The sequence below is a fragment of the Sprattus sprattus genome (assembly GCF_963457725.1).
Source record: "Sprattus sprattus genome assembly, chromosome: 2".
In the NCBI taxonomy this organism is placed as follows: domain Eukaryota; kingdom Metazoa; phylum Chordata; class Actinopteri; order Clupeiformes; family Clupeidae; genus Sprattus; species Sprattus sprattus.
The window spans coordinates 43,596,740-43,621,497 of NC_137921.1; the positions used below are offsets into that span (position 1 = coordinate 43,596,740).

Below are 24,758 nucleotides of genomic sequence, written 5' to 3' on the forward strand. Positions count from 1 at the left end.
CTGCTACAGAGGTCAAATCAGTGTGCAAAAAACATTATTTTCACCAAAGTGATCTCTTTGCTCTGTCTATTTGGCTTGGCGCAGAGGAAATCCGAGATTTAAGGTTCTATGACAATTTTTCCTCACTATAGAATAAGGTAACTGTTCCTCACTATAGAATAAGGTAACTGTTCCAAGCTTAGCTGTAGGCTACATATTTGTCCGTAAATTGGCAGTCCTCTCAGTTAGGCGTATAATCCAAAATAGTGTCTTAGCTATTTATTTTGCTTAGGTAGCAATGAATGTATTTAGGCGCATAGTGATATATACTATTGGTTATACTGGCGTACGTGGCCGGTTAGCTCAGTTGGTTAGAGCGTGGTGCTAATAACGCCAAGGTCGCGGGTTCGATCCCCGTACTGGCCATTAATTTTCCCTTACCTTGTTGAACACGTGGCAAGTTGACGGAAGGTGGTGCTGTTTGACTTACTGATGACGACGGTGAGCGAGGGCCGTGGAAATGGAAAAAAAAATCTCACGAAATGTCGCTCCCTTCAGTTGTTCACGTACGGCTGAAAGGCCACATCACCTACCCCTGACAATCAGTTTTTGTGAAAGGGGTCAGATATCCAAGAAAAAAAAAAAAAAAAAAAAAAAAAGAGTTGGCCATAACCCAGAGAGCAGTCCACCAAAAGGGGACCCAAATGAGTCACAGAGGCAGCTTGGTCGTGATACAACCAACTTGTTTGTACATAATACTCTGAAATATATTATATTGACAGTGTCTCAATCTTGCTAATCTTCCTGATCTTTTTGGTAACAGCGGTGCTGTAAAGCACTTTAAGCAGCATTGTTTTGTATGAAAGGTGCTATACAAAAAAAGGGTATTATTATTAGTTTTGTCTTTGAAACATAACTATAAGTGGACTTTTAACTCTCTGAAATGTGCATGCACGGGTATGAAAACCATAGGGAAGCCACTCAAACATAGCACTTCATATTCTCCAAGGAACACTGATGTTGATACAATGGATTGTAACATTTGGAGACAATGGAAGAAAAACAGCTTGGCAATGAAAGGCTTTTCAGTTTTCCATTTTTATTGACTTTTTTTTTTGGACAATTTCATTTCCAGTGTTATCCATGATCGTCTCACTTTTTCTGGTATGGTTTTTGCATAATTCTTATCATAAGGCTATTAAAGAGGGCCGTTGCTATGGTTCCAGAACCATGTGCATAGCAACTGGAAGACAAAAAGGGACTGGACACTGACCCAGTAGCGAGGATGAGAACACGACAATACTTGACAATTCATTGGCACTAAATGGTTCGCTTTTCTTCTGCGTCTTCTCAAGAAGTTGTTACATTTTCTTTCCATCAACATGATTCAGCAATGTAAATATAAAAGTAAATGGAAATAGGAAAACTTCCAACAGTTTAGTGTGGGATAGAGTAAACTTTGGGGTCTCGGGGTCTAGTGACTAGCGGCAGGGTCTACAGATCCCAATGGCCCTCCAAAGTATCTGGCAGTTTCAACACGTAGCACTCTGTAGTGAACAACCGTTCTTGTAAAAAGTTTTGAGTTAGATTCTTTTTTTTCTTCTATTCCCCCCCCCCCCCCCCCCTAAGGCTGCATGAATACGGCCAACGATCATATGGACAAAAGCACCGGGACACGTAAAACGGGAGCACAAGAGGGGCAGAAGACCACAGAAACATTTGTAACATCAGGGCACGACCACACACACTACTACACCTGGGACGGGGTGGAGGGAGGAGGTGCGCAGGGGTAAGAGTTGATCAAAAGAAGGATAACCTTTCTACAGTAGGCTAACCTAACTTCTGATCAGAGGTGTCTTCCGCTAGAGGTAATTGAGTTTGTCTCCTCCCCAAACACCCACTACAAAGGCAACTACGAACTGAGCAGCTTAGTTAGCCCAACAACCCTTTCATCATCTTTTCACAGGCTAACATTCTTGCATGTAAAAGGCCCAAAATAGTATGCAAGAGTCGTAAATGATTTTGGGTCTTTTCTCAGTTTTTTTTGTCCATTACCCACCAATTTATGATTCCTTCCTAAAAATGTGCTCAGCGGAGGTCAAGAGAGAGAGAAATGTTCAGAGCAGCTTCAAGCAATGTGGGGAGTTAACTGCAGACCAAGTAGAGTTGACCAAAGAAAAAGTATGAACCATTTATCAAGTTTAAAAGAGAGACATTCTGTTCACACTAGTTTTGGGTCATTCCCATCCAATTCCTCACGCTACTGCATCACACAATATTAAAACCACTGAAAGTTTGTCGGGTTGTAAAGGCAATGATGGACAGAGTGCCCATCAAACCATAGTTTGATTACAGCATAAACCAAAGAGAGGATGGGGATGGAAGGTAGGGGCTGGGGGAGGGAGAAGTTTGGGGGGGGGGGAGTCAGTGTCAGGGATCAATCTTCAACAGAGCAAGGGGCAGGGAGAAGAAGGGGGGTCCATCAAGAGAAGTCTGAAAAGCCAGTCCGCGGTCGTGATGTTCAGAATCGTTTGGGTCCCCATGGGGATGGCTTGGGAGGAGGTGCTGCAGGGGCAGCCCCAAAACTGGGGAAGTCCTCAGAGCTGCTCATGTCAGGGGCCTGAGAAGAGATAAGAGGAGGGTGTAAGTGTTTACCTTCAAAAGACAATAAAGCTAGCTGAGGAAACAAGAAAAGAGGGCAACTACATGAAAGCATTTTTTTTTTTTTTTGTATTCACCGTTTTTATTTATGAAGCAAAGCATGACTGTAGTATAAAAACAGCATTACATCATAATACTCCCGCCCACCCCAACCTCAGACACGAATCACACATCTCATGGACCCAAAAATGACAGAAAGACCCACATGATGAGTTTTGAATTTTCATTTAAAATAATAATAAAAAAAAAACATTACCTTCTCGGCCCAGGGAGCCTCCCTCACCACAAAGCCCTTAGAATTGCCACGGGGCTCGTCCATAGAAGAGGCGCCACCACCGCCGCCACCGCCACCGCCGGAAGGTTTCATGTGTTGCATCCTGGACTCGTTCTCTACCACATCACCCAACTGGATGAAAGGAAATGTGGTCAGACCCACAACAAACATACATTCTTTCCGTGTTTCATCATACACCAACAAGTCTAAGTTTGGACAATGGCTACATGTACTGATTACATGGTTCAATGCTAATATAGCATTGGTGTGGTCATTTAAGATGCAGTCGAAATGAGATGTGTGGAAACAACTGCTGCAGCATGAGATGTGCTTACATATTCCTCCTCCAGGTTCAGAAGATGGTCGATGGCTTCATCCACCAGCTCAGGACGACCAGTCACGGTCACAAGGTTTGGGTCTGCAGCTCCACTCTGGGGGAACCTCAGATCAACCTGGACATCCGGGACACGTCAAGGTTAAGAATGTCAGGTCATATTAAAGTAAGCTTGCGTCAAATTCCTCTACTAATATGTTCTGTCAACAGAAAAACATCTTACTAAGAAAATCATCAAATGCTGTGCCAGTCAAGAACAGATGTACTTAAAATCACAGAAGTAAGACAACACAAACAGTTAGGTGGTAAGGGTGTAAGGGAGGTAAGCATGTACTTCTAGCATGCGCACACGGACACAAATTAACTGAACTCTACTGCCTGGGCGTTACCTTGAATTCATCCATGATTTTGCGAATGCCCTTGCCACGGGCCCCAATAATGCGGGCATGGACTCTGCTGTCGAGGGTGATGTCCTCGGAGATCATCTCCTCCAGCTCATCCACAATGCCTTGGATGGCATCCCGTGCCGCAATGGCATTCTGCTCATACCCAGTGATGGTGATTTGATCCTGAACACAAGATCGAAGATGAGGGATCAATGTTTGGATGAACCTCTAGTCAGAAGCCATCAGGTAAGTGATGCACAGACATGAAAAGCGCCACCAATATCAAAATTAAAAGATGGATTCAAATCAGCGGCTCCTTAGTCGTCCTTTAGCCTGTGCTGTCTGTTTCAAATGGTGAGACTTCATTATAGGTTCACTTCATACCTGGTTCTCATCATTTTTATCAGGGAATTGGATGTTGACATCATGCTCGGTGCGGATCTGGGTAATGATAGCACCCTTGCGTCCAATAATCTTGGGGTGATACTTGGGGTCCACAGTGATGGATAGCTTAAAGCTCCTCTGAGCCTGTACAGAAAGAAAAAAAATATATAATTCTCCATAAATTGGTTAAAAATCACCAGCGGAATTAACAGAAACGTTAAAGATTGAAGGTCCAGCAGTGCCTGGCAGACTCACCCGGTCCTCCTGCTCGGCCTGCAGCTCCTTCACACGATCAAGCAGACCTTCTCTGGCGCGGTCAAGGTGATTGGCTAGGCCAGTAATGGAGATAATGTCAGACTGCAGATCAGGAGCAGGCACTTGGATATTGACCTTCAGAAAGGGAAAATACAAATATTAATAAACATTATACGCTACATGTGTACTATACAGATATGGACTGTCTATTTGAATGTTTTTGAAAGGGGAAAACAATAACATGTACAAGGAGATGCCAACCTCAAACTCATCCATCATCTTGCGAATTCCACTTCCCTTTTGCCCAATGATGTAACGATGAAGCTCAAAAGGAACTTCGACCTCAATGGTCAGAGGAACCAAAGCCTGAGAGAAAAATAGAAGAAATTTCATCCCATGTTTATTGAAAGATTGTAAATGTACATTTTCTTTCTTCCATCTTCCTATCTACAAGTGATCTTTTGTAGAACTTGTCAAACATGAGCGCTCTCTGTTACCTTTAGGGCCTCCACCGCAGCTTCACACCTCTCCTTGCGGCCAGAGAGGACGATGATGTCGCACTTCTTTGGGGCAGCAGGGTCGACAGGTTCCTTCACCTCCTTCACCTCCTCAATGGCCTCCCCATTCTCCTGCACAGGAGCCGGAGCTTGAGCCGGTGCCGGAGCCTCAGCAGGAGGGGCTGATGGGAGGAGAATATTTACCATCTTTCTCTCTAACAAATTATGCTTAGTTTGTGAAAAGACTGCGCCTCTCTTGAATAGAGAAGTGTTACAGTAACATTAAAATAGTATATTAGGGAGAAATTATATAATTTATAACTAATACATCTTCACATCCATCTATTATATCCAGTCATTTCACCATAACAGAGTAGTGTTGAACATGAGTAAAGCTAAAAGCAAACAAAGAGGGTTTTTACCTTGTTGGTCCTCTCTGTCAGGGAACTTGATTTGCACACAGTGCTCTCTGGTGATTGCCTGGATCCGAGAGCCCTTTGGCCCCATGATGGAGCGGTGGAACCTCTGGGCGATCACACACTCCATGGTCACCTGAGCATCCTGGAGGGGCAACAGAAGACTGGCCTTTAGTTCCCTCAGAGAAGACATCACTCCCAAATTGTCAAAAGTAAGAACACAGACTTTGGCGTTTCTAACCACGTCGCCCTGAATTAACAAAAATATCGACTTAGACCCAAGAATCTGTATTCCAACCGCAGCCCTGAATATCTTACCAAGTCCTCAACGATCTCCAGCATGCGTTTCTTGGCGGCCTCCACGCAGTCTTTGGCTCCTTTCAGGGTGACATCCTCACTCAATGAGCCAGTGCGAGGGAAGCTCACCATCACGCCTCCATACTCCTCAGCAAGGTCCCTCAGGACCTGACCACGCCGGGTCACAAAGTAGCGGTGGTGCTTGGGGTCAACAAGCATGTGGTCCTCCACCACATTATCCTGCGAGAGTAAACCAGCATACATTTAGATCAGTAAACGATCAAGTGCATAAATACGTAAGCACGTCAACATTCAATGTTTGTGGGCTGGACCTGAATGGGAACAAGTAATGCAAAACGGCTCAAATGGTAACTATGGTTACTGCCATATCCTGTTAACACCATTGAGTGGCTTTCTACTCCTACAGCCTCTCATTTCTTGGTGACTCATTTTGAACTGATTTTTTTAATTTTTTAAAATCAGGAACAGCAGAAATGCAGAGCTGGATATTATTAACAAGAAATCCAGTTTTTGATTTGGCCCTGTACCATCAGGACATTCAGACCACAATTACATTAGATTTGCAATCCTACATTAATAAGGTCATAAGCGTTAGGCCAATCCTGTCAAGCCAGTTTCAAGCTCACCAGGCTCTTGATGAGGATCTCCAGCTCCTTCTGGGCCTCGCGCACGGCCTCCTCAGTGCCCACCACAGTGATCAGCTCCTGGTCCTGATCATCGGCGGTAGGGAAGATGATCCTGGCCCCAGTGCTGTCACGCACCTTCCTGATGTTCGCGCCACCTTTTCCGATGAGGAACTTGTGGTACTCAGGCTTGGCCCGCAGCTCAGCTGTATGACTTTTTATTTGCTGGGTAGTTAATCAAAAAAAAATAGTTTTACTCTCTGAAAGCTCACGTGTTTGAAGGAGTCAAGATATTAGAGCTTTACTTGGTAAATTGGTCAGTTTATGACCAAAACTAGAGGCCCAAGTCTATTGAAAGGCTATACTCAGCATAGATATTGCTTCATACAATATTTCTCCTTGACTGATATACACATATACACGCTCTATGGACTATCTGTAAAACTCTTTCGCACATCCGCCCTCCCTATGCTCTTTTGAAGTTATGTTAATAACACCAAGGACAGGCGATGCACTACCAATATGTGACCAAGAGAGGCTGTAGAACCAACCTTCTCCTCAGCCAGGGAAAGCAGCTGGCGCTTGGCCTTCTCCACCTCCTCTGCAGGGCCTCTGATTGTCACCGCATCGATGCCAGAGCCTTCAGTGGGGAAGTGGATGTGCACGCCACCACACTCCTCCATGATGGAGCGCACAAAGCGTCCCTTGGAGCCAATCAGGGAGTTGTGCAACTTGGATGGGATGGACACTTCCACCTCTGTGATGTTTGCCTAATAATGACAGGATTGAGATTCAGAATCAAATATGAAGAACCAAGGTAAGGTTTTGGACAGTCACCATAACCTAGAAACAGGGATGTTAAAAACTATTGTTTTTGTAGGTCACGATGACCCATTTCACTATATGAACAGCAAACCAAATGGGAATTGAAGCCATGTACATGTTGTGCCCCAACCCATCAAGACTAAGAAAATCCATCTCACCAGTTCCTTCTGAATAGCCAAAATTCTGGTCCTTGCTGCCTCACAGTTCGGCTTCTTGCCTGTAATGATGATCATTTCAGAGTTGCTGTTCTCTGCAGGCAGGTCAATTTTCGTGCTCGTTTCCTCACGAATCTATGGATTGAGGAAAATCACAATAAAGTAGCCACTCTAGACAATTGCCTTGGCACTGAAGACAGAATGTTCCGCAGAAACGCTCCAACACAAACTCACCTTCTTGATATTAGCTCCTCCTTTCCCAATAATGTTTTTGTGGAATTGCTTGAAGATTGGGACTGAGACGGAGAAGCTGTTCTCCATCTGATCGACAAAAACAAAATCACATAGGTTCAATAATAATAATAATAATAATAAAAAAATCCTCTCTTCCAAAAAGAAATGCAGAAACACAACTAAACTTATGTGTGTGTTGCAGTGTACTGAATGTTGTATGTATTAAACCAGTCCTCAGTATGATTTGGCTCAGGTGGAATGAAACAATGTTACTAAAGGGTGCCTAACCAAAAAAGCAGACTACAGAATGCACCTGCAGAGATTTAATGCAAACAATGGCGGAAGGTTGGTAGAGAGAGAGCATCAGCTAAAAGCTTTGCAAAAAGATATTCAGGGTGTTATAGGACGTTCAAGAATCAATTTTTGCTCCTTGTACCATTTCAGCCACCATCTTAGTCATGAATTTGGTGCATTTCTCCACTTCGTTACGAGGGCCACGCAGCTGCACGATGTCACTCTTCTGCGCAGGGTCGGGGAAGTTGATTATGACCTGGACAGGACAAAAGAACAGCCAGAGGGTTACAGACCAGATCAGCTCAGGGTCTCCACTCGCTCGTCACCAACTTGTAACGGATAAGACTTCCTGATGCATACAAAATGACGTCCTAAGGATGACAGTGCACTTTTCAATCGTTTCATTGCTCATCAGACTCTTGTTGTAACTTTTTTCCCCTCCATTAACCCTTCAGGTTCTCGTATTTCACACATCAGTTCTCACCTCTGGGAACTTGTCCCTCACTTCCTTGATGTTCTCCCCTTTTTGCCCAATGATGGCTCGGTGAAAACGCTGTTCGATGATCATGTCCTTTGTACGCTCATTCTCCTGTGAAGATCAGGTGCACAAACACTGCAGATAAAGCAACATGTCTTGCAACATGTCTAGCACACACAAACCTAAGCAGGTGGAAGGGCAAGGTCTTGAAAGTATGTGAACATTGTCATCAGGAAGATATGACCGATGTAATCAGTTCATGGCAGGTGTAGAGCAAAATACTCTAACTCTGAGCATTCATGATTTTAAAGTGTAAAAAAAGATGCAACACTTGTACCCATTGTTCATTTGTACAATGGGACGCCAGACTGTGGAGGCTTACCATGCGCGACGCAAGCTCAAGCAGCTCCTTCTTGGCTTCCTGCACACCCTGGGGATCCCCTTCAATGCGGATCAGGTTGCTCTTCTCGTTGTCCGGGGGAATGCGGACAGACACCTTATGCAGTTCTTTAATGCGGTTGACTGGGTGAAGAAGGCCGTGTAGAAAAAGGAACATACAGGAAAGACGACAAAAACACACCCAAAACTGAGGATTAACGAGCGCTAGCGATGTTTTAGCAGGGTACCTGTCAATTCATGATGACCGTGTAAAAAAGGGGACCCTCAGAGGAGACTTGGGACAACTACTTACTGTTGGCACCTCCCTTCCCAATCAGGTGTCTGTGGAACTTGGGGTCCACACTGATCTCGGTGTAATCCATTCTGCTAACCTAATGGGGCAAACAGACGAGTTTTCAGACAAGTCCATAATTCATCACAGTGACACAAAGGAGGCCTCAGGCAAAGAAAATTCTTTGAAAATTGTTCATTAATCCAGGAGCTGTTGTGACAGCCGCTGCCTTCCTCACCAGATCTGCAACAATGACCTCGATCTGGCTCTGCACCATGGCCATGTCTTTGGTGGGCCCCTCCAGGGTGATCCGGTCCTCGCCCTCGGTGAACTCGATGTGCACCTACAACCAAAACAAAACCAAGAGAGGAGTTAGAGGGGGGAATCTAGACCAGCTTGTTTAACAGACTTAATACAAATAAGGAAACGTTCACATAGCAAAGGGAGAAGGTGGACAAGTTAAACAATGGGGTTTTTTTTGTGTACCTTGGGCCATTGCTGAGTAATCTTGGCTAGATTCTGCCCCTTCTTGCCAATGATGAAGCGATGAAGCCAAGAGGGAGCTGAGACTGCCGACACAGTGTAGCTGTTTGCCTGAGCAGAGAGGTGACAGAAAAAAAAAGGTTATACCCAAGGGAACATCATTTTATTTTTAACAGTCATTTCCTTTCATTTCAAGTCCACCGTTAAATAAGCCATAGAACCATTTATTTGATCGCTATGCAACGCCGACAAGTCACCTATTTAGCCTTTCATGAAAAATTAAATGTGGTCTGGAGACAACTTTTGCCCCCAGTTAGTTATGTGCTTGAAGTCCAAATATGGCTATTCTTAATATCCTTTGTCTGGGCTCTTGCCCAAAAGTGTTATTCACACAAAACTCCAGGACTCAAATCCTGTTACCATACCACACTCAAGACCAGAGTCCAGGAACTAGGCATATGAAAGCTTAATCGTAAGCTTAATGCAAAGCTAAGACTTAAAACCTAGTCATAAGTCAAAGTGTTTGTTCTGAGCAATACCGATACAATTGGCTCTGATACAATGCTGGCTTTTGTAAAGCTTGAGTGTACGTTTACTAAAACACAAAGCTGAATCAACACATTGGCACTGAGATTAGGGTCACAAATCTCAATAGCCCCAAGACCTGTAACCACTTTCGTATTATCCATGCATTTCTTTGTCTGGGCAGAACTTATTTTTGCCCTTGCCTAAATACTGGCCTAAAAACCTTTTTTGACTTTGTTATAGTTTGTTTCAACAATGTTTTTTTTCACTATATTTTTCTATGTACTGGCTCTGTGGCACTGAGTTTCCTTTGAATCAAAAGTGCGCTACAAATAAAATGCATTATTATGATTACCTTGGCATAAACCTCAGTGAGGGCCTGGCCCAGGCGGTCTGGCTCCCCACGCAGGATCACAGTCTCTGAGCTGCTGTCGGTGGGTGGGATCTCGACCGAGACGCCAGTTTTCTCCAGGATCTCCTGCAGGGTGTTGCCCTTGGGCCCGATCACATACTTGTGCTGAGATTTCTTCACCTCCACCGCAATAGTAGTGGTACTCTTCTTCTGCAGACGCACAATGAGGAGAAAGAAAACATGTTAATTCTGCATTTAGCTCGATGTGTGAGTGTGAATTTGTGGTAAAAATAGCATAAATGAGAACATGGAAACTGTTCCAAGACTAAAGATTAAACAAACAATCTGGCTGGGCTGCTTTGAAATCAATGTCACCCAGAATAACTTGTAACACCATTTCTGTTCCTTGGATTCCTTTGAAATGAGAGGCTCACACAACGAATTCTGCTCAATTTAACTATTGCAAAACACTGCCAACTTGATATCTGATGGCAACGTAAGGAACCCCTTAATCAGATAGTATATGATAGAAGGCAAAATAGGGTTGTGCCGATGGACGATATCATCGTCCATCGTCATTTTTGACCCACCATCACGATGGATGGTAACCATCGTGATGCCACGCCCCCCCATATGAATTAAAGTCAGGCATGAAAATTAAATAGGCTACTGCTACAATATGCCTAATTGGCTTATTCTTATACAATGTATTATTATTAGGGTATTATGTCTAGGTTACAGCTTTTCTTCGTTTTTCCCACGTCAAACATTTCATTCATATTCACGTTATCTAAGCCTGCTCCTGCGTCGGGAAACTTGCCTATTGTCAACAGAAATATGACGTTCAACTTAGCGAAAGCATTAACTTCAGTGCAATGGCTACAAAATAGAATAGACACGAAGGGACAGAAGATAGCTCGATCAACTTCTCACATTCAAAGCCAAATTGCTATTTGGAACCACGAGGATATATTTGGCTTTGAACGAACAGCGGAGACTAAATATAGCAAGGGGGAGCTTCTCACCCCTCATTCGCTAACATTACATTGTTATCAGAATAGCTTGCTCCGTTGATTTCACATCATTTATCTGAGGATTGTTTCATATCTATGTGAAGCCATTTAACATCATACAAGTGGTTGTGATCACCTTGAACCAAAGACTGCTTTTATTGGTGAGCTGATTTGAGGAATTAAACTCCAGCTGAAGTTGTTTCCTGGTTGTTACGGTTAAATACCTGCTAGCTTACTAGCTAGCTAAGGACACTTTAAGTTACCTTCAACGATTTAAATGAAAGAGTTCAATTTGCATGAAATGACAGCTAGTTATCTAGCTGATGTTATAGTCTCCTCGACTTAACTATACAATTATAATGGAGACTGGTAGAAACCCTCAGGGTGCCTGTGCAACTTCGTATGAAACAGTTCATATTCACGAGTTCAAATATCCAGATATTAAAACGAATTCATCAAAAGCTAGCAACTGCCAACAGTATGAACCTTACCAATGTGTATGTTAAGAATGCTGATAATAAATATGAAAAACAAGTTGTCAATGTGCAAGGTACCAATTGAATGGGTTAATTTATTGTAAATCTGACACTGCAAGAGTCGGTGCAGCCACGAACCTCACCGCAGCCACGAACCTCACCGCTAGTCACTGTTCAACATTGGTAAACGTAACGGCATTTAAAAAAAAAAAATGGGACTGAGTAGTAGGCTACAACCCCCCCCCCCCCCCCCGACGAGACGATATCATCGTCCATCACGATGTTTCAATGTAAACATCGTCTTCTGCCAAATAAGGAGACATCGCCCAACCCTAAGGCAAAATGAACACACGCTCGCACATGCATGTAGTGGGCTGAGGTCAAAAAAAGGAACGAGAAACCTAAACAACCAACTACTGGTCGAATGAAGTACGACAGTGCTATAACAGCATAGTAGCCCGAAGAAGTCTAATTGGAAATTAGTTTATAGCCTAGTTTGTACTCAATATAATAAATAGTTTGTACTTAATATTATATATTTAATATGATCAGGGCCTACGGACAGCTAGCCTTATTATTAATACCGCAGACATGCGCCTAATAGGATAAAGTTGGGTACTATCAAAACAATGGAATGATCCAACAGCCATTCATAAATCTGATCTGAATTAGATCGGTTGGAACAAGCGCTCTGATCAAATATTTAATATTCAAGAGGTTTGATAAAGTATTCAACGTTACCTAGTTCAACCGATTCATGAAATGAAACGTACCTTCTCCTCATAAATCTTCTTGATCATAACCACAGCAAGGGCCACCTGCTCCTTCTCCCCGGTGATGACTATCTCCGTTTTGTTGACACTGGGTGGTGGGACGTTGATGCGGGCTCCTGTCTCCTGCATCATGTCACCCACCATCTTGTTGTAGGAGCCTGTGATGAAGGGGTGGTACACCTTGTCGATGTTCACCCTCTCAACAGCACGCTTGTCCTACAAATACATGGGCAGGGGGGGCGCTATTAAACTGAACTTTTGTTTAGCAAATTTAGAAACACATTCAAGGACTCAGTGACATTTAAGAACCAATTCAGTATGTGCATTTAAAAGTGAAGTATTGGTCAATTATACCAAATGCACTTGAAATATCAATGTGGCAATAACAATCATGGCTTCACTGCCACACACTGGCAGTAATTGCAGAAGCTCAAGTAAATAGAATCAGCACACAAGGAAAGGCAATCAAGTAGTAACTTCACATATTTATACGGTACACTTCAGTACACTTCACTACAAGTGAACCAGCCATCATAACACATCTATGAGAAGATTACCTGCTCAGCAGAGATGAGCAGGATCTCATGCTTGGCCTTCTCCAGGCCTTCCTTGGTTCCGGAGATCTTGATGTGGTTGCTGGGGTCGTCGGGTCTCGGGATCTGGATCTTGGTGGCAGTCTTCAGCTCAAGCTCCTGCAGCTTCTCCCCGTTCTTGCCAATGACAAAGCGGTGATGTTCCTTGGGGATGGCCACAGTAGCTGAAGCCTTTCATAATCAAAAATGGAAGAGATACTGACAGTTAGCTCACTGAAGATGTTCAACTTTCTCTTAAAAAGAGAAGAGCTTAGAAGGTCTTGAATTTTATTGAAAGCATTTGTTTCGCAGTAATGTTTCTCCACCAGCACAATATACGTAAACTGTAATCTACAAATCTAGCAACCGGCTGAAACAGGCAAGGGCAAAACAGGGGACAACAGCTCGACAACCTATCACAGGGCTCACCTGAGTCTGCAGTCGGGACACAATCTCCTTGCGGGCCTTCATCACAGCATCTGGCTTCCCAGACACCATGATGGAGAGCCCCTGGTCCTTGGCCATGGAGAGTTCCAGGTGGGCTCCAGTCCTGTGCATGATGTCAACGCACACCTTGGCCTGGTCTCCTTCCCCGAACTGATTGATGTCCTTGTACTTGCGCTCTTCCAAAGGCACATGGAAAACCTTTCAAACAAAAGGATAACACAAGAATGAGTCAATATCATTTATTTCACCCAACAATTATCTAGCCTTACAAAACCATACTCCAAATGCACTATATGATCACATTTAGCAAATGCCTATTTTTACGCAAACTGAGACCACCATCGGAGCAGTCAGTGTGTTTGCAGCTCAAAAATGACCATGCAATACCAAAACACAGGAAAGTACTTAACATGCAATTTAGTTCCAAACCTGGGTGATGACGGAGGACTTGAGAGGCCGGATTTTAGTTGTCCAGGCATTGCTAGCCTCCTGGGTCCCCTCAGGAGATGAGGCCTTCTCAGGCAGAGGGGGAAAGGCATCCTTGTAGGTGGGGAGGTCCTCATCTCCAGCACCGCTTGGCCCTGAAAGAGCAGCTATTAAAATAGGAACGACAGGGCGCACGAGAGGAACACCAGACTGATATGAATGAGGAAACTGGGCCAATTCTTATCAGGGTTGCCATTTTCAGCCAACTGCCGGCATTGTGTACGTGAAATTTGCATCTGGCAGTCCAAGCACCTCACCCTTGAGCGAACTTGCCGTTTGTGCAATCCATACATATCTAAAGTGCTGTAACTAGGGATGGGAACCGAGAACCGGGTCTTGTTTAGAACCGGTTCCCAATGAGCCGAATCTTTGGAATCGTTAGCCAAATTCATAACCGGGTCTGTTAACGGGTCTCTGTGCCGTTTGCGCATGCGCGAACTCTTATAATAAAGTCAGAACGCAGCAGAAATGGCAACTCGACAGAAGCGATCTAAAGTGTGGCTTTATTTCACCCGAACGGATGCGAACACGGTCACTTGTAACCTCTGTAAAAAATGTATTTCCTCAAAGGGAGGAAGTACATCTACCATGAATAAGCACTTGAGCACACGTGGTATAAAATTACAAGAATGTCATGTTTTCGATGCCAGCAGCAGCTCAACTAACGTCGGCGCTTCATCCCTTACTTGCCAAGGTAAACTCCTCAAAATGTTTTATCATAAGTCATAACGGTGTTACTCGTGTGTTATCAGCAAACGTTTGCGTTTTCGTGTTAACCATAACTAAACTTAGCGTTGAATTGCTTAACAGAATGGGCGATGTTGGACATTGTCATATATTTTATATAACTTACATAACTAGGCTAGCTTAACGGTATAATCTTCTATTTTCAACCGTTGGCTAGAGGCAGGGGCAGTGCTTGCCTCCCCTCTGTTGGTCCTAGGGTAGGGTTAGGCTGTACAAAAGACTCCGTTAATAAGCAAGCAACGCGTGCAGCTCCCTCAATTTGACAGTTCGATATGAATACGTTTCTCGTTGCCAATTCAGTGGCAGCAATAGCTAAGTGTTAAATATACTGAGTGCCTAGTTTGTACATGATACAAGTAATTATGTTTCAGTACGTTATTGTGTTTGTAGTGTTTGTAGTGGACTTCAGTACGTTATTGTGTTTGTAGTGGACATTGCTATTAGAAGCGTTTAGCATAATAGTTCGCTATTAGCAATACAACCAAGCAACCTACAAGAAAACATACAGTCCTTTACCTCAATAACAAGGGCTGTATGTCAGATCAGAAAATTCAGCGATTTTGTTAGTGCCATTTTTTTCATTGTGCAAACCAGCGTTTGCTCTATAAATAATCTCCATTTCCATCCAATTAAGCTGATGATGACGTTCTAAATCAGACGGGCTCAGAGGCTGCTAGTCTGTCATCGTTACAGTTAGTACGTCTTCTGTAAGGAAGGAGCATTGTTGTTTGTATGAACGTTTATATTAAACAGAACACATTTTATTTAAGTTATGTAAGTTTTATTTAAATGTGTATGTAAACATTCTAGAAATTTATATAAAAGAACATTAATGTAAAAAACCCGTTTGTGCCCTTACCAAATTATAAGAATCGTTAAGAGAATCGATAAGGAATCGGTTCGATAAGCAGGAATCGATAAGGAACCGGAATCGTTAAAATCTTATCGGTTCTCATCCCTAGCTGTAACTGAATGACATTATATTCATTACATTCTATATTATATTCTTAGGACCCGGGAGACTTTATACTTTAAGTTTGCCTATACTCATTGACAGAATTCAATTCACTTAGGACAAAAACCTTGACAGTAATCAACCAAATTATTAGTTACTGTAGCCTTTTTAAAGTGCCATCTCGAATGCTATAATGCCTTCCCAGTTTTTTTTCCTTATTTAAATGTTTTGTTAACTGACAATTTTGCTTCGATCTGCAGCACTTAATTAAAGTGCCAGGCTTTATCTTAAACAAAAATCTAGCCCCAAAATGGTCTCTGGAATGTTGTCATTTCAGCAGGTTCATTTGAAAATAAACACTGCTTGTGACTGAGAACCAACATCCAGCTCAGTTTACTGGCCCGAAGACGGCAAGTGACAGCTTGAAGCATATTCAAAAGTTAAGAAATGGCGCTTGGGTGTAAGCACTCACAACACTCCCCTGAACTGCCTTGGATTATCCCATTTGTTTTTGGTAGCTTCAATTATTTTGAACAGGGCACAAGAATGTGTCAATTTTAGGTGGACAGAGAAGGAGAATGACTAAATACTCCCTCAGGTCCAAATAACAGACTACACTTCTCCAGTTCCATAACCATAGCAACTGCTGGCTGCAGTCCCAACCCATGCCTTTCTTATTAAAATGTTGCATACATTTTGTCAGAACTTCTAGTCAGGTACTGGTGAGGGAGGACGGGTGAGCCGGGTAACATGAATGGCAGTACAGTGTAAACGTGGGGTGGCGCTTACCTGCAGCCTGGTCTGCCAAGAGACCACTGCGGTGCTCATTAAAGCTTTCCTGCGTAAGTACAGCGACTGAGCTCATGGTCAATATCCCACGCTTACACGGAGTCCGAGTGTGCCACTGAGGAAGGGGAGAGAGGAAAAAATTAAGGAAGCAGAAGGGGGGGTTGCTGGGTTGGAAAGAAAAAGAGCAAGAGTTCCATTGAATCATAAAGGTCAAGGTCTCACACATACATTGTCAGTCCCTTCCAAACAAAAACAAACACAAGGACATGGCAGAGTATTGCGAAATGATTATCAGTTGGTTTAGACTTTGACATTTCACAAGCAATTATCTAATCGGTGTTCATCACACATGCTACACCTCTTCATGAGAAGTTGCTGAGCCAATACTTCACTTACAGAAGAGTCAGCAAGTATATGTTGCCCTTTCCAGTAAACAAGGAACATGTCTTGCAGTATTAAAGTCAACTGGATCAGTTAGACCTCTTAGCTCTACTACTACAGTACGAGAAGGTTTTTTAACTCTTTTAAACATCAAGAACACCCCTTGAAGTCTACAGACTACAGTCCCAACTCAAGTCTAATTATAAACCTGGAAGCTCTCTGGCTGAGATTCTAGGTTAAGAGGATTTCCCCCCACTAACCCCTTTTCGTTGAAGCCACAGTGTGTGTGGAATGGAAGCATGTAAGGAGGCATTAACAGTCCAGTGAATCAAACTAAAATCTCAACACGTGATTCAAAATAAAGCTTTGATTTTACATTATTTGCTATCTAAGCACATGACATCCTCCTCAGTGTCACATGATTGGTGACCACCATTCAGCTGTAAGAAAGGAATATCCTAGTCTTTAAGCTATAACAAATGCACTAAATAATAACACAGCATAGACATATCATAGTCCAGAAAACCTACATACAGCCCAGGGACATCACTAGCCAACTACGGTAAGGGGGGCTAAGCAATCACTAAGGGGGATTTAACGCCTCCAAGGATAAAAATGGGCCTCAGAGTATCTTTTCATCATTTATTTTTAGATAATCAAGCATTGCACATACAACTGGTTGAACTAAGAGCTTCTTGGTGTGGTTGGCAACCAGTAGTTCTCATGAAGATTTTGATAGATAGGATATACTGACCTAAATGCTTTCCATCAAGCCACATCAGTACTTTATTAAACAGTGATGACATTTATTGTGTGCATAAAGGTAAATACTTTCTATTTATTCTTGGCGCCTGCAATGAATTTCCGTATATCCAACCAACGTTCGAGAAACGGCAGGATTTGTGTTATAATGACTGCTTAAAACAGCAAATTGCCGGCAATGTCACTGAAGAGACATGAAGGCAAAATACACCAAAGCGATCTAACATTATTCTAGCTTTTTCTTATAAGAATCCTGTAAAATGAAGTCTAATCATGCAATGTAACGCTTTTTTGACGTAGCTTAATGAAAGAGTAAACTATAGCAGCTTCGTAGATTTTTTTTTTGAATGACAAAAATAAATTATAGCTTAGACGTACTGAAAACTTTGATAGTGAAGCAAATTTCTTCGGGGGGGGGGGGGGTAGACACTACTTTTAGGTCTACGACACCCTTGGTACAGCCCTCATGCTGACACACCAAAAAACAATGTCAACAAATGATAGGGAGTAACAGCACCATAAACAGAATCTCCAAGCAGTTAATGACACCTTTGACTCATCATGATTGCAGTCCTCTCTCCTAAGGCCAAACCCAAATGGTGTTCAGCACGTGACCTTCAAACTGGTTAGTTGTAGTGTATAAATGCGTATGTGTGTGTAGGCAGTGGGATCCTCTAATATGGAGAAAGGAGCCAGTCTGCATTAGCATGCTTTTTCTCTGCTCCCTTTCTAGGGCCTCTTCCTCTGTAGGTCTCCTGAAGTCTAGAGGCACAGCGGCAGAGCCCAGCACACGGCCTGCACACACACCCGCACACGGCCTGCACACATACAGCACTCTGTCTCACATCAGCACACATACACTCACTCTCTAGAAAAGACCTCCTGAGACAGATGGAGTACTCAACAGGCTTTTCATAAAAATGTAACGGGGGTAGGAGGTGGGCTGGGCTTTCGACACAAAATGGCCAGGTCTGCACTCTGATTTTAAGTAACAGGCCTTAAGCGCTCTCCATGCCATTAGTATGAGCACATTTATTCCAAAACTCTATTCATTTCATTTTTTTTAAGATTAGAGCTTCAAATTACTGATCACTCATGAGATTATTAGGCGTTACTAAAAACTCAACCTGAGGAAAACCAATCTTCTGCCCCAGAGCCAGAAGACACACACACACATACAAAGTACACACAAACCCCACAAAGGGTGTGGCTATGGGATATCTGACTCCTCGCAGCCCTCCAACTTCCAAATAGAACAGACTAAAAGACTGGCTGTGGAAAGGGGGAGAGATTAAAATGTTGCCCTGTTGCGGAGTTGAACCTTACCAGCTAAATGGTCAGTTACCAGTTAATCCGTCCTGTAAAGCTGTCCGATCGTGTCAGCCTGCCAGCTTTTGCCTGAAAAGCAAAAAGCATGTAATTAGCACCAAGCATTTCTCAAGGGAAACAAGTTATCATTTTGTAATGAGTAATCGCCTACTGATAAGATAATGTTGTTTTGTTTGTTTTAAAAGACTAAATCTGTGTAAAAATATGATTACACGGCCACTGTGCCAACAGCAGAATATCACGCACTAAACATTGTCCAAGCGGAGATAATACTACAGAAGCCTCAAAAATCCAATGATCACTCGAACTGTGGTCAGACTGATTTGCAACGTCAGTCAAAAAACAAACGATGGTGTTCGTTTGTTACGAAATATAGGCTTAAGAAAACCTCTCCATTCACTCCGTATGTGTGGCTGCCAGGAATGGAATTTCGGAGCAAGTCGTTGCTTTAATTCAACTAGTAGCCAGAAAAGTAACCACTTAACTGCTTGGTTTTGGTTGAATGTGTAGTTTCAAATACACCAGTTTATCAGGTTGGTTCTCAAGACGATATTGTACAATAAAATGTACGGCATGAGTATGATCGTGTAACAGAATTTAAGAACTGTATGTAAACCAACAATATGTACTGTTCGTCAATATATTACACGTCAGACTTAAATTGGCCAAATGTAAATGGTAGTGCAACTTGTCAGTTACCAAGACAAGTAGATAATATTCAATATGAAATAGTGAACCAGAACAGCTGGGCTTAAACGCACAAACATGTGGTATACCAACTCGGGAGCTGCCTAGCTTGACCAGTTTTTTTTATTATTATTTTTTATCTGAGGTATTGGAACGAATACATATAGTTGAAGGAGCTAGCTACTTAGCTAAGTCAAGACCAACTGGCCTAGCAGCACCAACCTCTCCCCTTTTAACGTGGCCATCTGAAATACTGCGTAGAATTGTGGGAATGTATAGGGACCGTCAGTGACATCTGTCGATGTTTTAATGGTTTGCATAAAATAATAGTTTTCGATGTTGCGAGTATACGATTTGACATCCGATACTGTAGACCCGTGTTAAACCCAGCAGACGGACGAATGATCTTGCTAAGAAGCCCATACACTAAACTCTACCAACTGGGAGTGTGCTACGTCAACTATTTGCCTACAAGGTTAGCAACATTTGCTAACCAGCTAACAGGCTAGGACGAAATGTGACGATGGCCATTTCGCAGTACAGAATCGACAAAAATATGGCAAAAGGGGTGTAGTTGCCTGAAGTCACTCGAGTGACATATCATTGTCAACGCGATCAACGAAACCTCGACTTACAGCAACAAATCGGTAAAACTTTGGCATCTAGCATCTGTAGCTAGTAAGCTAATAAACTCATATAAACTTTAACTTGCGCGTGCGCGGTGGTGACACGTAGCTGGTTGCTAGCTTGCTAGTTAGGCGGCTAGCAACATACTCAGATACTCCATTTGTAAACTTATGCTAGCTAGATTAGCTATCCACACTGACAGAAAGAAAATGTCTATCAAATAAAATCAGAACATCGCTGTGCCAATTGATGCTCTTATGATCTGTATATGCACCCACGTAGTAACAGCAGTGCCGTGTTTTCTCAGTGGTAATGTACCCAACTGTCTTACTTAAAAGTCCACGTAGGCATTAAGACAGGGCGAAACAGTCCACTGGTAAGCGATTAACATGGAGTCACAACCGGAGAAATTTTGTGGAGAAAGTGTTACAGTACTTGGTTATCATGCAAGCAAAACATAATGTTATTCTATTGTCGAAAATAAACTACGTTGGTCTTCACAAATACAACCTACGTGGCTCGATTGCGAAACATTAAGACTAGCTACTTACTTGTGTTTGTATTCCCGTCTGCCCTGTGTGGTGCAGAAGCTGGTAATGAAACTCAACTGGCGAAAGGGTGGAACTGAAGTCTGTCAGCTATATAGCAGAACCAACCTCCAATCGTATCCAGTCACGTCAGTCTCTGATTACTAACATAGTGTTCAATGTAACTGAATAGCTGCTTAACAGTTAAAACAACCAATGTTTTAGCATGTAGGTATGATCTCGTTTACAAAACTGGCGTTGGTTTAGATAAGCCGATCATTTCAAGACTATAAACGTTTCTTATGCAAGCGTCAAGCTTAAATAATTGAAATTAAAAAGAATCTCGATGCAATAGTCAAGTCAGCTGGTTTTGATTCTTGTTCAAAACAAATTATCTCTTCTGTCAAGGACACAGACTTTTCTCTTAGTGGGACATAAATTGGACTATTGTATTGTACTGTTACAGTTTTTCTAACTGGTTACACATCAAGATACCTTGCTAAAAGTGATCTCTATCATCTGCATGCAGCTATATGCTAGATGAAGCTGCATGCCGTTAAATAGCGTCATGCTAGGCCTGTTGAATTAACATAGGGATCATTGAGTCCGGGTACATCATGTTGACCTTGCCAAGGAGGCTATTTTCGCTTGCATTAAAAAATTGCTGGATTATGGCCATCATTTAGGACAGGCCTCACAGCCACGGATTAGGTTTAACCCTTTTTCTTGATCGCATAATTACATCAAAATGTAGTTTAAACCAGGAGGTCTTACTTCCTTTAAACATTTAAATGTCAAATAAAAATTCTTCTGAATGTGAGTTTGATGGGACATATGAGTGCCCCTCTGTTACTAATACTTTTTCCTGTTCTCCGGGATTTAAGTGTGAAATAATTGACAAGGGGGGGGCAATGTGTGCACCCTTGTCACCAAACTAAAGACCCAAGCACAGCACAGATATGCTTATTTAATGCAGACAGGGGGTGCAGTTACCTGATAATTGGCCCCAGCCTCACTCAAGTCAACAATTATACACATTCTTCAGGCCCAGAATATTTTTTGAAAGAGGTCCCTTTTGAAATGCTTTTGAAAACAACTCCACTTGACACATTTGAAATATGAAAAAAAAGCGTGTGTGAATGCCAGAGCACTTAATTTGAAGTTAATTTATTTCTATCCACCTTTATCTCTTCTCCGAGCCTCCATAAATCAGTCACAGACAAAGGTGAGGTGTCACTGACAGCCAACAGTTTATTTAATCTTCTTAGCTTTTCAGAGTTGAAGGTACATTGGTGGTGGCATGCAGTTTATGTCTAATCATAGGGTTGGCAAAACAGCCTGACCTTTGCAGCAGCTTTTCAAAGTGAATGGATAGGCAGTGGTGTGTGCTGATTAGTAGGAAGTCACTGATGTGATTGAATCTAACTTAGCGTCATTTAGAGGGGTCTATAATACCATCAACTGACTATATTTTATTTGAAAAGATTACCGGTTCCTCCCACTTAAACACATATGACTATTCTTTTCGAAGTGATTTGTCTGCAGTGTTCAGGGAATGTATTAAATTCACTTAAATTCACAGCATTCACTGCTAATGAGATGGTGCTGAAGCAGTGCTCACTATTTTTCTGCATGCCCTTTACTAAGGTAGACTTTTCTAGCTTTTGCCACTAAGAATGGATGAAAAAGATAAACATAAAAAAATCGAAATCTGAAATACATTCTACCAATTTAATACCAAAGAGTTGTATGTAGATGTATGATCGTGTCCACCACAGCAGAGCAGCTACATGTCAGTCTCAGATTAAGGTGGCTCTGGTTGCTCCATGAGAGTATTTTTTTCCTACTCCACTTCTAAAATAATCAGTGGTGCATGACTCAGTGCTTTTCAGTTCCACAGCTATAGCTGTGGTCACACATGCACATACACACACACACACACACACACACACACACACACACACACACACACACACACACACACACACACACACACACACACACACACACACACACACACACACACACACACACACACACACACACACACACACACACACACACACACACACACATACATACATACACACACACATGCAAAGAGAGAGAGAGAGAGAGAGCGAGGATCAGGTCTCTCTAACGTCCTTCAGCTTATTGTCTGACACCTCTTGGGCCTTTCTTAGATGCCCATTGCTAATAATACAGCTGCCATACAACTCTACAAACTAAAGAAAGATTTTGCCCAAATCCAACCAATGTGATGAAAATGGTTTAGTAGAGTGCAAGGTTGTTAGGACTGTTAAAATATTGAAGTATGAATGCTTGCGTGTTCACACAGTACGGATACAGAGGCACTGGGAATATTGAAGCAAAACATAAAAACAAACATAACTACCTGATCTGCGTTCATATGACCAGATGAAATAATTTTTGTCATTAGATTTGACTTTTGTCATTCCTGAATTAGAGTTTGACATCACAGTGGCATAAGCAAAGGTAAAAAATACTATTGAATTTACATAATATCTTAAAAATCATAACAATACTACATTATATTACATAAAACATGTAATAACAGTAACATTCCTAAAAGGATTTTGCATCAATTCTATCCGTTTGTACTGCAAATGGAAAAAGATATCTCAACAGCCTGTGTTCACTGATGAAACAGTTGTTGTTTCCATGTGAAACCACTAGATAGAGCCACAGTGGGTGAAATATACACTGAGAGCCTTGAAAGCGTTAGAAACCTGAAAGTGGAAATCCCAACTGTTTATGTATCAGAACGAATCAGAAAAACAGATGTTAGTACAGAGAAGCACATATTCTTTAGGTATGTGAAATATGATATGTACTCTAACCCAATTTGTAAGGCCATACGAATGTCTATACAAAGTCTTGTGGCACTTATGCATTATGTCCTTTACTTTGCTGTTTGAAGCAGCCTTGGGTATTCTAAACTGTTTATGTATTGTTATGCCTGCACTGGTGGACATTAGCAGGAATATTGTATTCTGGGTGGTAAGGCATGAGGAGAATCACCGGTCAGACCAGCGGCCATACAAGAGAGGACAACCTGGACAACCTTTTTTCATCCCATGTCCATCCACCCCCTTGCCCCTCATCTATTCACACACCCGGAATCATGACCATGCAGACCCCGTGAAGCCCTCTCAAACTGTTGCTACGCACCCGTCACTCCCAACCCACTCCCACATCACAACTGACCAGGTGAAAAAGCACCTGGAAGGGCTCCACTCAGGCAAAGCCGCAGGCCCCAAAGGAGTGAGCACGGAGGTACTTAAGGAGTGTACCAAACAGCTCTGTGGAGTCTTCCAAGAATCTTCAATCTGAGCGTGAGGGTGAGAAGGGCTCCCACACTTTGGAAAACGTCATCCCTGGTTCCTGTGCCATAGAATTGGCACCTTAAGGTCTTCAATGACTACAGGCCAGTAGCATTAACATCACACGTGATGAAGACCCTGGAGAGGCTAGTTCTCTTTCACCTTAAACCTCTGGTGCGACCAGAATTAGACCCCCTACACTTTTCCTACCAAGAGTGCATCAGGGATGAAGATGCCATCATAAACCTGCTACAGCAGGCCTACTCTCATCTTGACAAGGCTGGGGGCACTGTGGGAGACATGTGTGTACCCTCTCCAGTGCCTTTAACACCATACAGCCTTTAAGGCTGGGGGCACTGTGAGAGACATGTTTATACCTTCTCCAGTGCCTTTAACACCAGTCTTTAGTGCAAGGGGGCAAGCTGGGGATCATGCTGGTGGAGGCTGTGCCTGTGACCTGGATAACGGACTACCTGACCAGTAGACCACAGTACGTAAGACTATGGAGAAGTGTGCCAGAGGCAGTGTTGAGCAGCACAGGCCCCCCCAGGGGACTGTCCTCTCTCCCTTCCTGTTTACCCCGTACACCTCCAACTTCAGATACAGCTCAGACTCATGCCACCTGCGGAAGTTTTCTAATGACTCGACTACCAAGGGTTGTATTAGGTAAGAGGAGACAAATTACAGAAGAGTGATAGAC

The 24,758-nt window shown here is 42.7% G+C and overlaps 1 protein-coding gene across 1 annotated transcript; it reads right to left on the bottom strand.

Annotated features, from left to right (window-relative positions):
* Window positions 1-1,058: 1,058 nt before the first annotated feature.
* hdlbpa (high density lipoprotein binding protein a) lies at window positions 1,059-20,821 on the bottom strand. The gene is made up of 28 exons (XM_080832673.1): window positions 20,739-20,821; window positions 18,871-18,942; window positions 16,402-16,516; window positions 13,854-14,005; window positions 13,407-13,622; window positions 12,963-13,169; window positions 12,406-12,621; window positions 10,147-10,353; window positions 9,270-9,377; window positions 9,022-9,126; window positions 8,805-8,883; window positions 8,496-8,635; window positions 8,120-8,224; window positions 7,778-7,891; window positions 7,342-7,428; window positions 7,111-7,242; window positions 6,679-6,897; window positions 6,131-6,352; window positions 5,505-5,723; window positions 5,193-5,331; window positions 4,771-4,952; window positions 4,535-4,639; window positions 4,274-4,408; window positions 4,019-4,162; window positions 3,638-3,817; window positions 3,250-3,366; window positions 2,897-3,046; window positions 1,059-2,599 (listed from the first exon to the last, which is right to left on the bottom strand). Exons 3-28 carry the CDS (start codon window positions 16,475-16,477, stop codon window positions 2,501-2,503), a joined length of 3,855 nt encoding a protein of 1,284 aa, XP_080688799.1. The 5' UTR covers window positions 16,478-16,516; window positions 18,871-18,942; window positions 20,739-20,821; the 3' UTR covers window positions 1,059-2,500.
* Between the last annotated feature and the right edge of the window lie 3,937 nt (window positions 20,822-24,758).

Excerpts from the sequence above, each read along its gene's own strand:
- hdlbpa (XM_080832673.1), bottom strand. The coding sequence starts at position 16,477 with ATGAGCTCAGTCGCTGTACTTACGCAGGAAAGCTTTAATGAGCACCGC. Across the intron at positions 7,243-7,341 it reads GAGGAGCTAATATCAAGAAG|ATTCGTGAGGAAACGAGCAC; the intron begins GTGAGTTTGTGT and ends CTCAATCCATAG. Across the intron at positions 2,600-2,896 it reads AGGCTCCCTGGGCCGAGAAG|GCCCCTGACATGAGCAGCTC; the intron begins GTAATGTTTTTT and ends ATCTCTTCTCAG.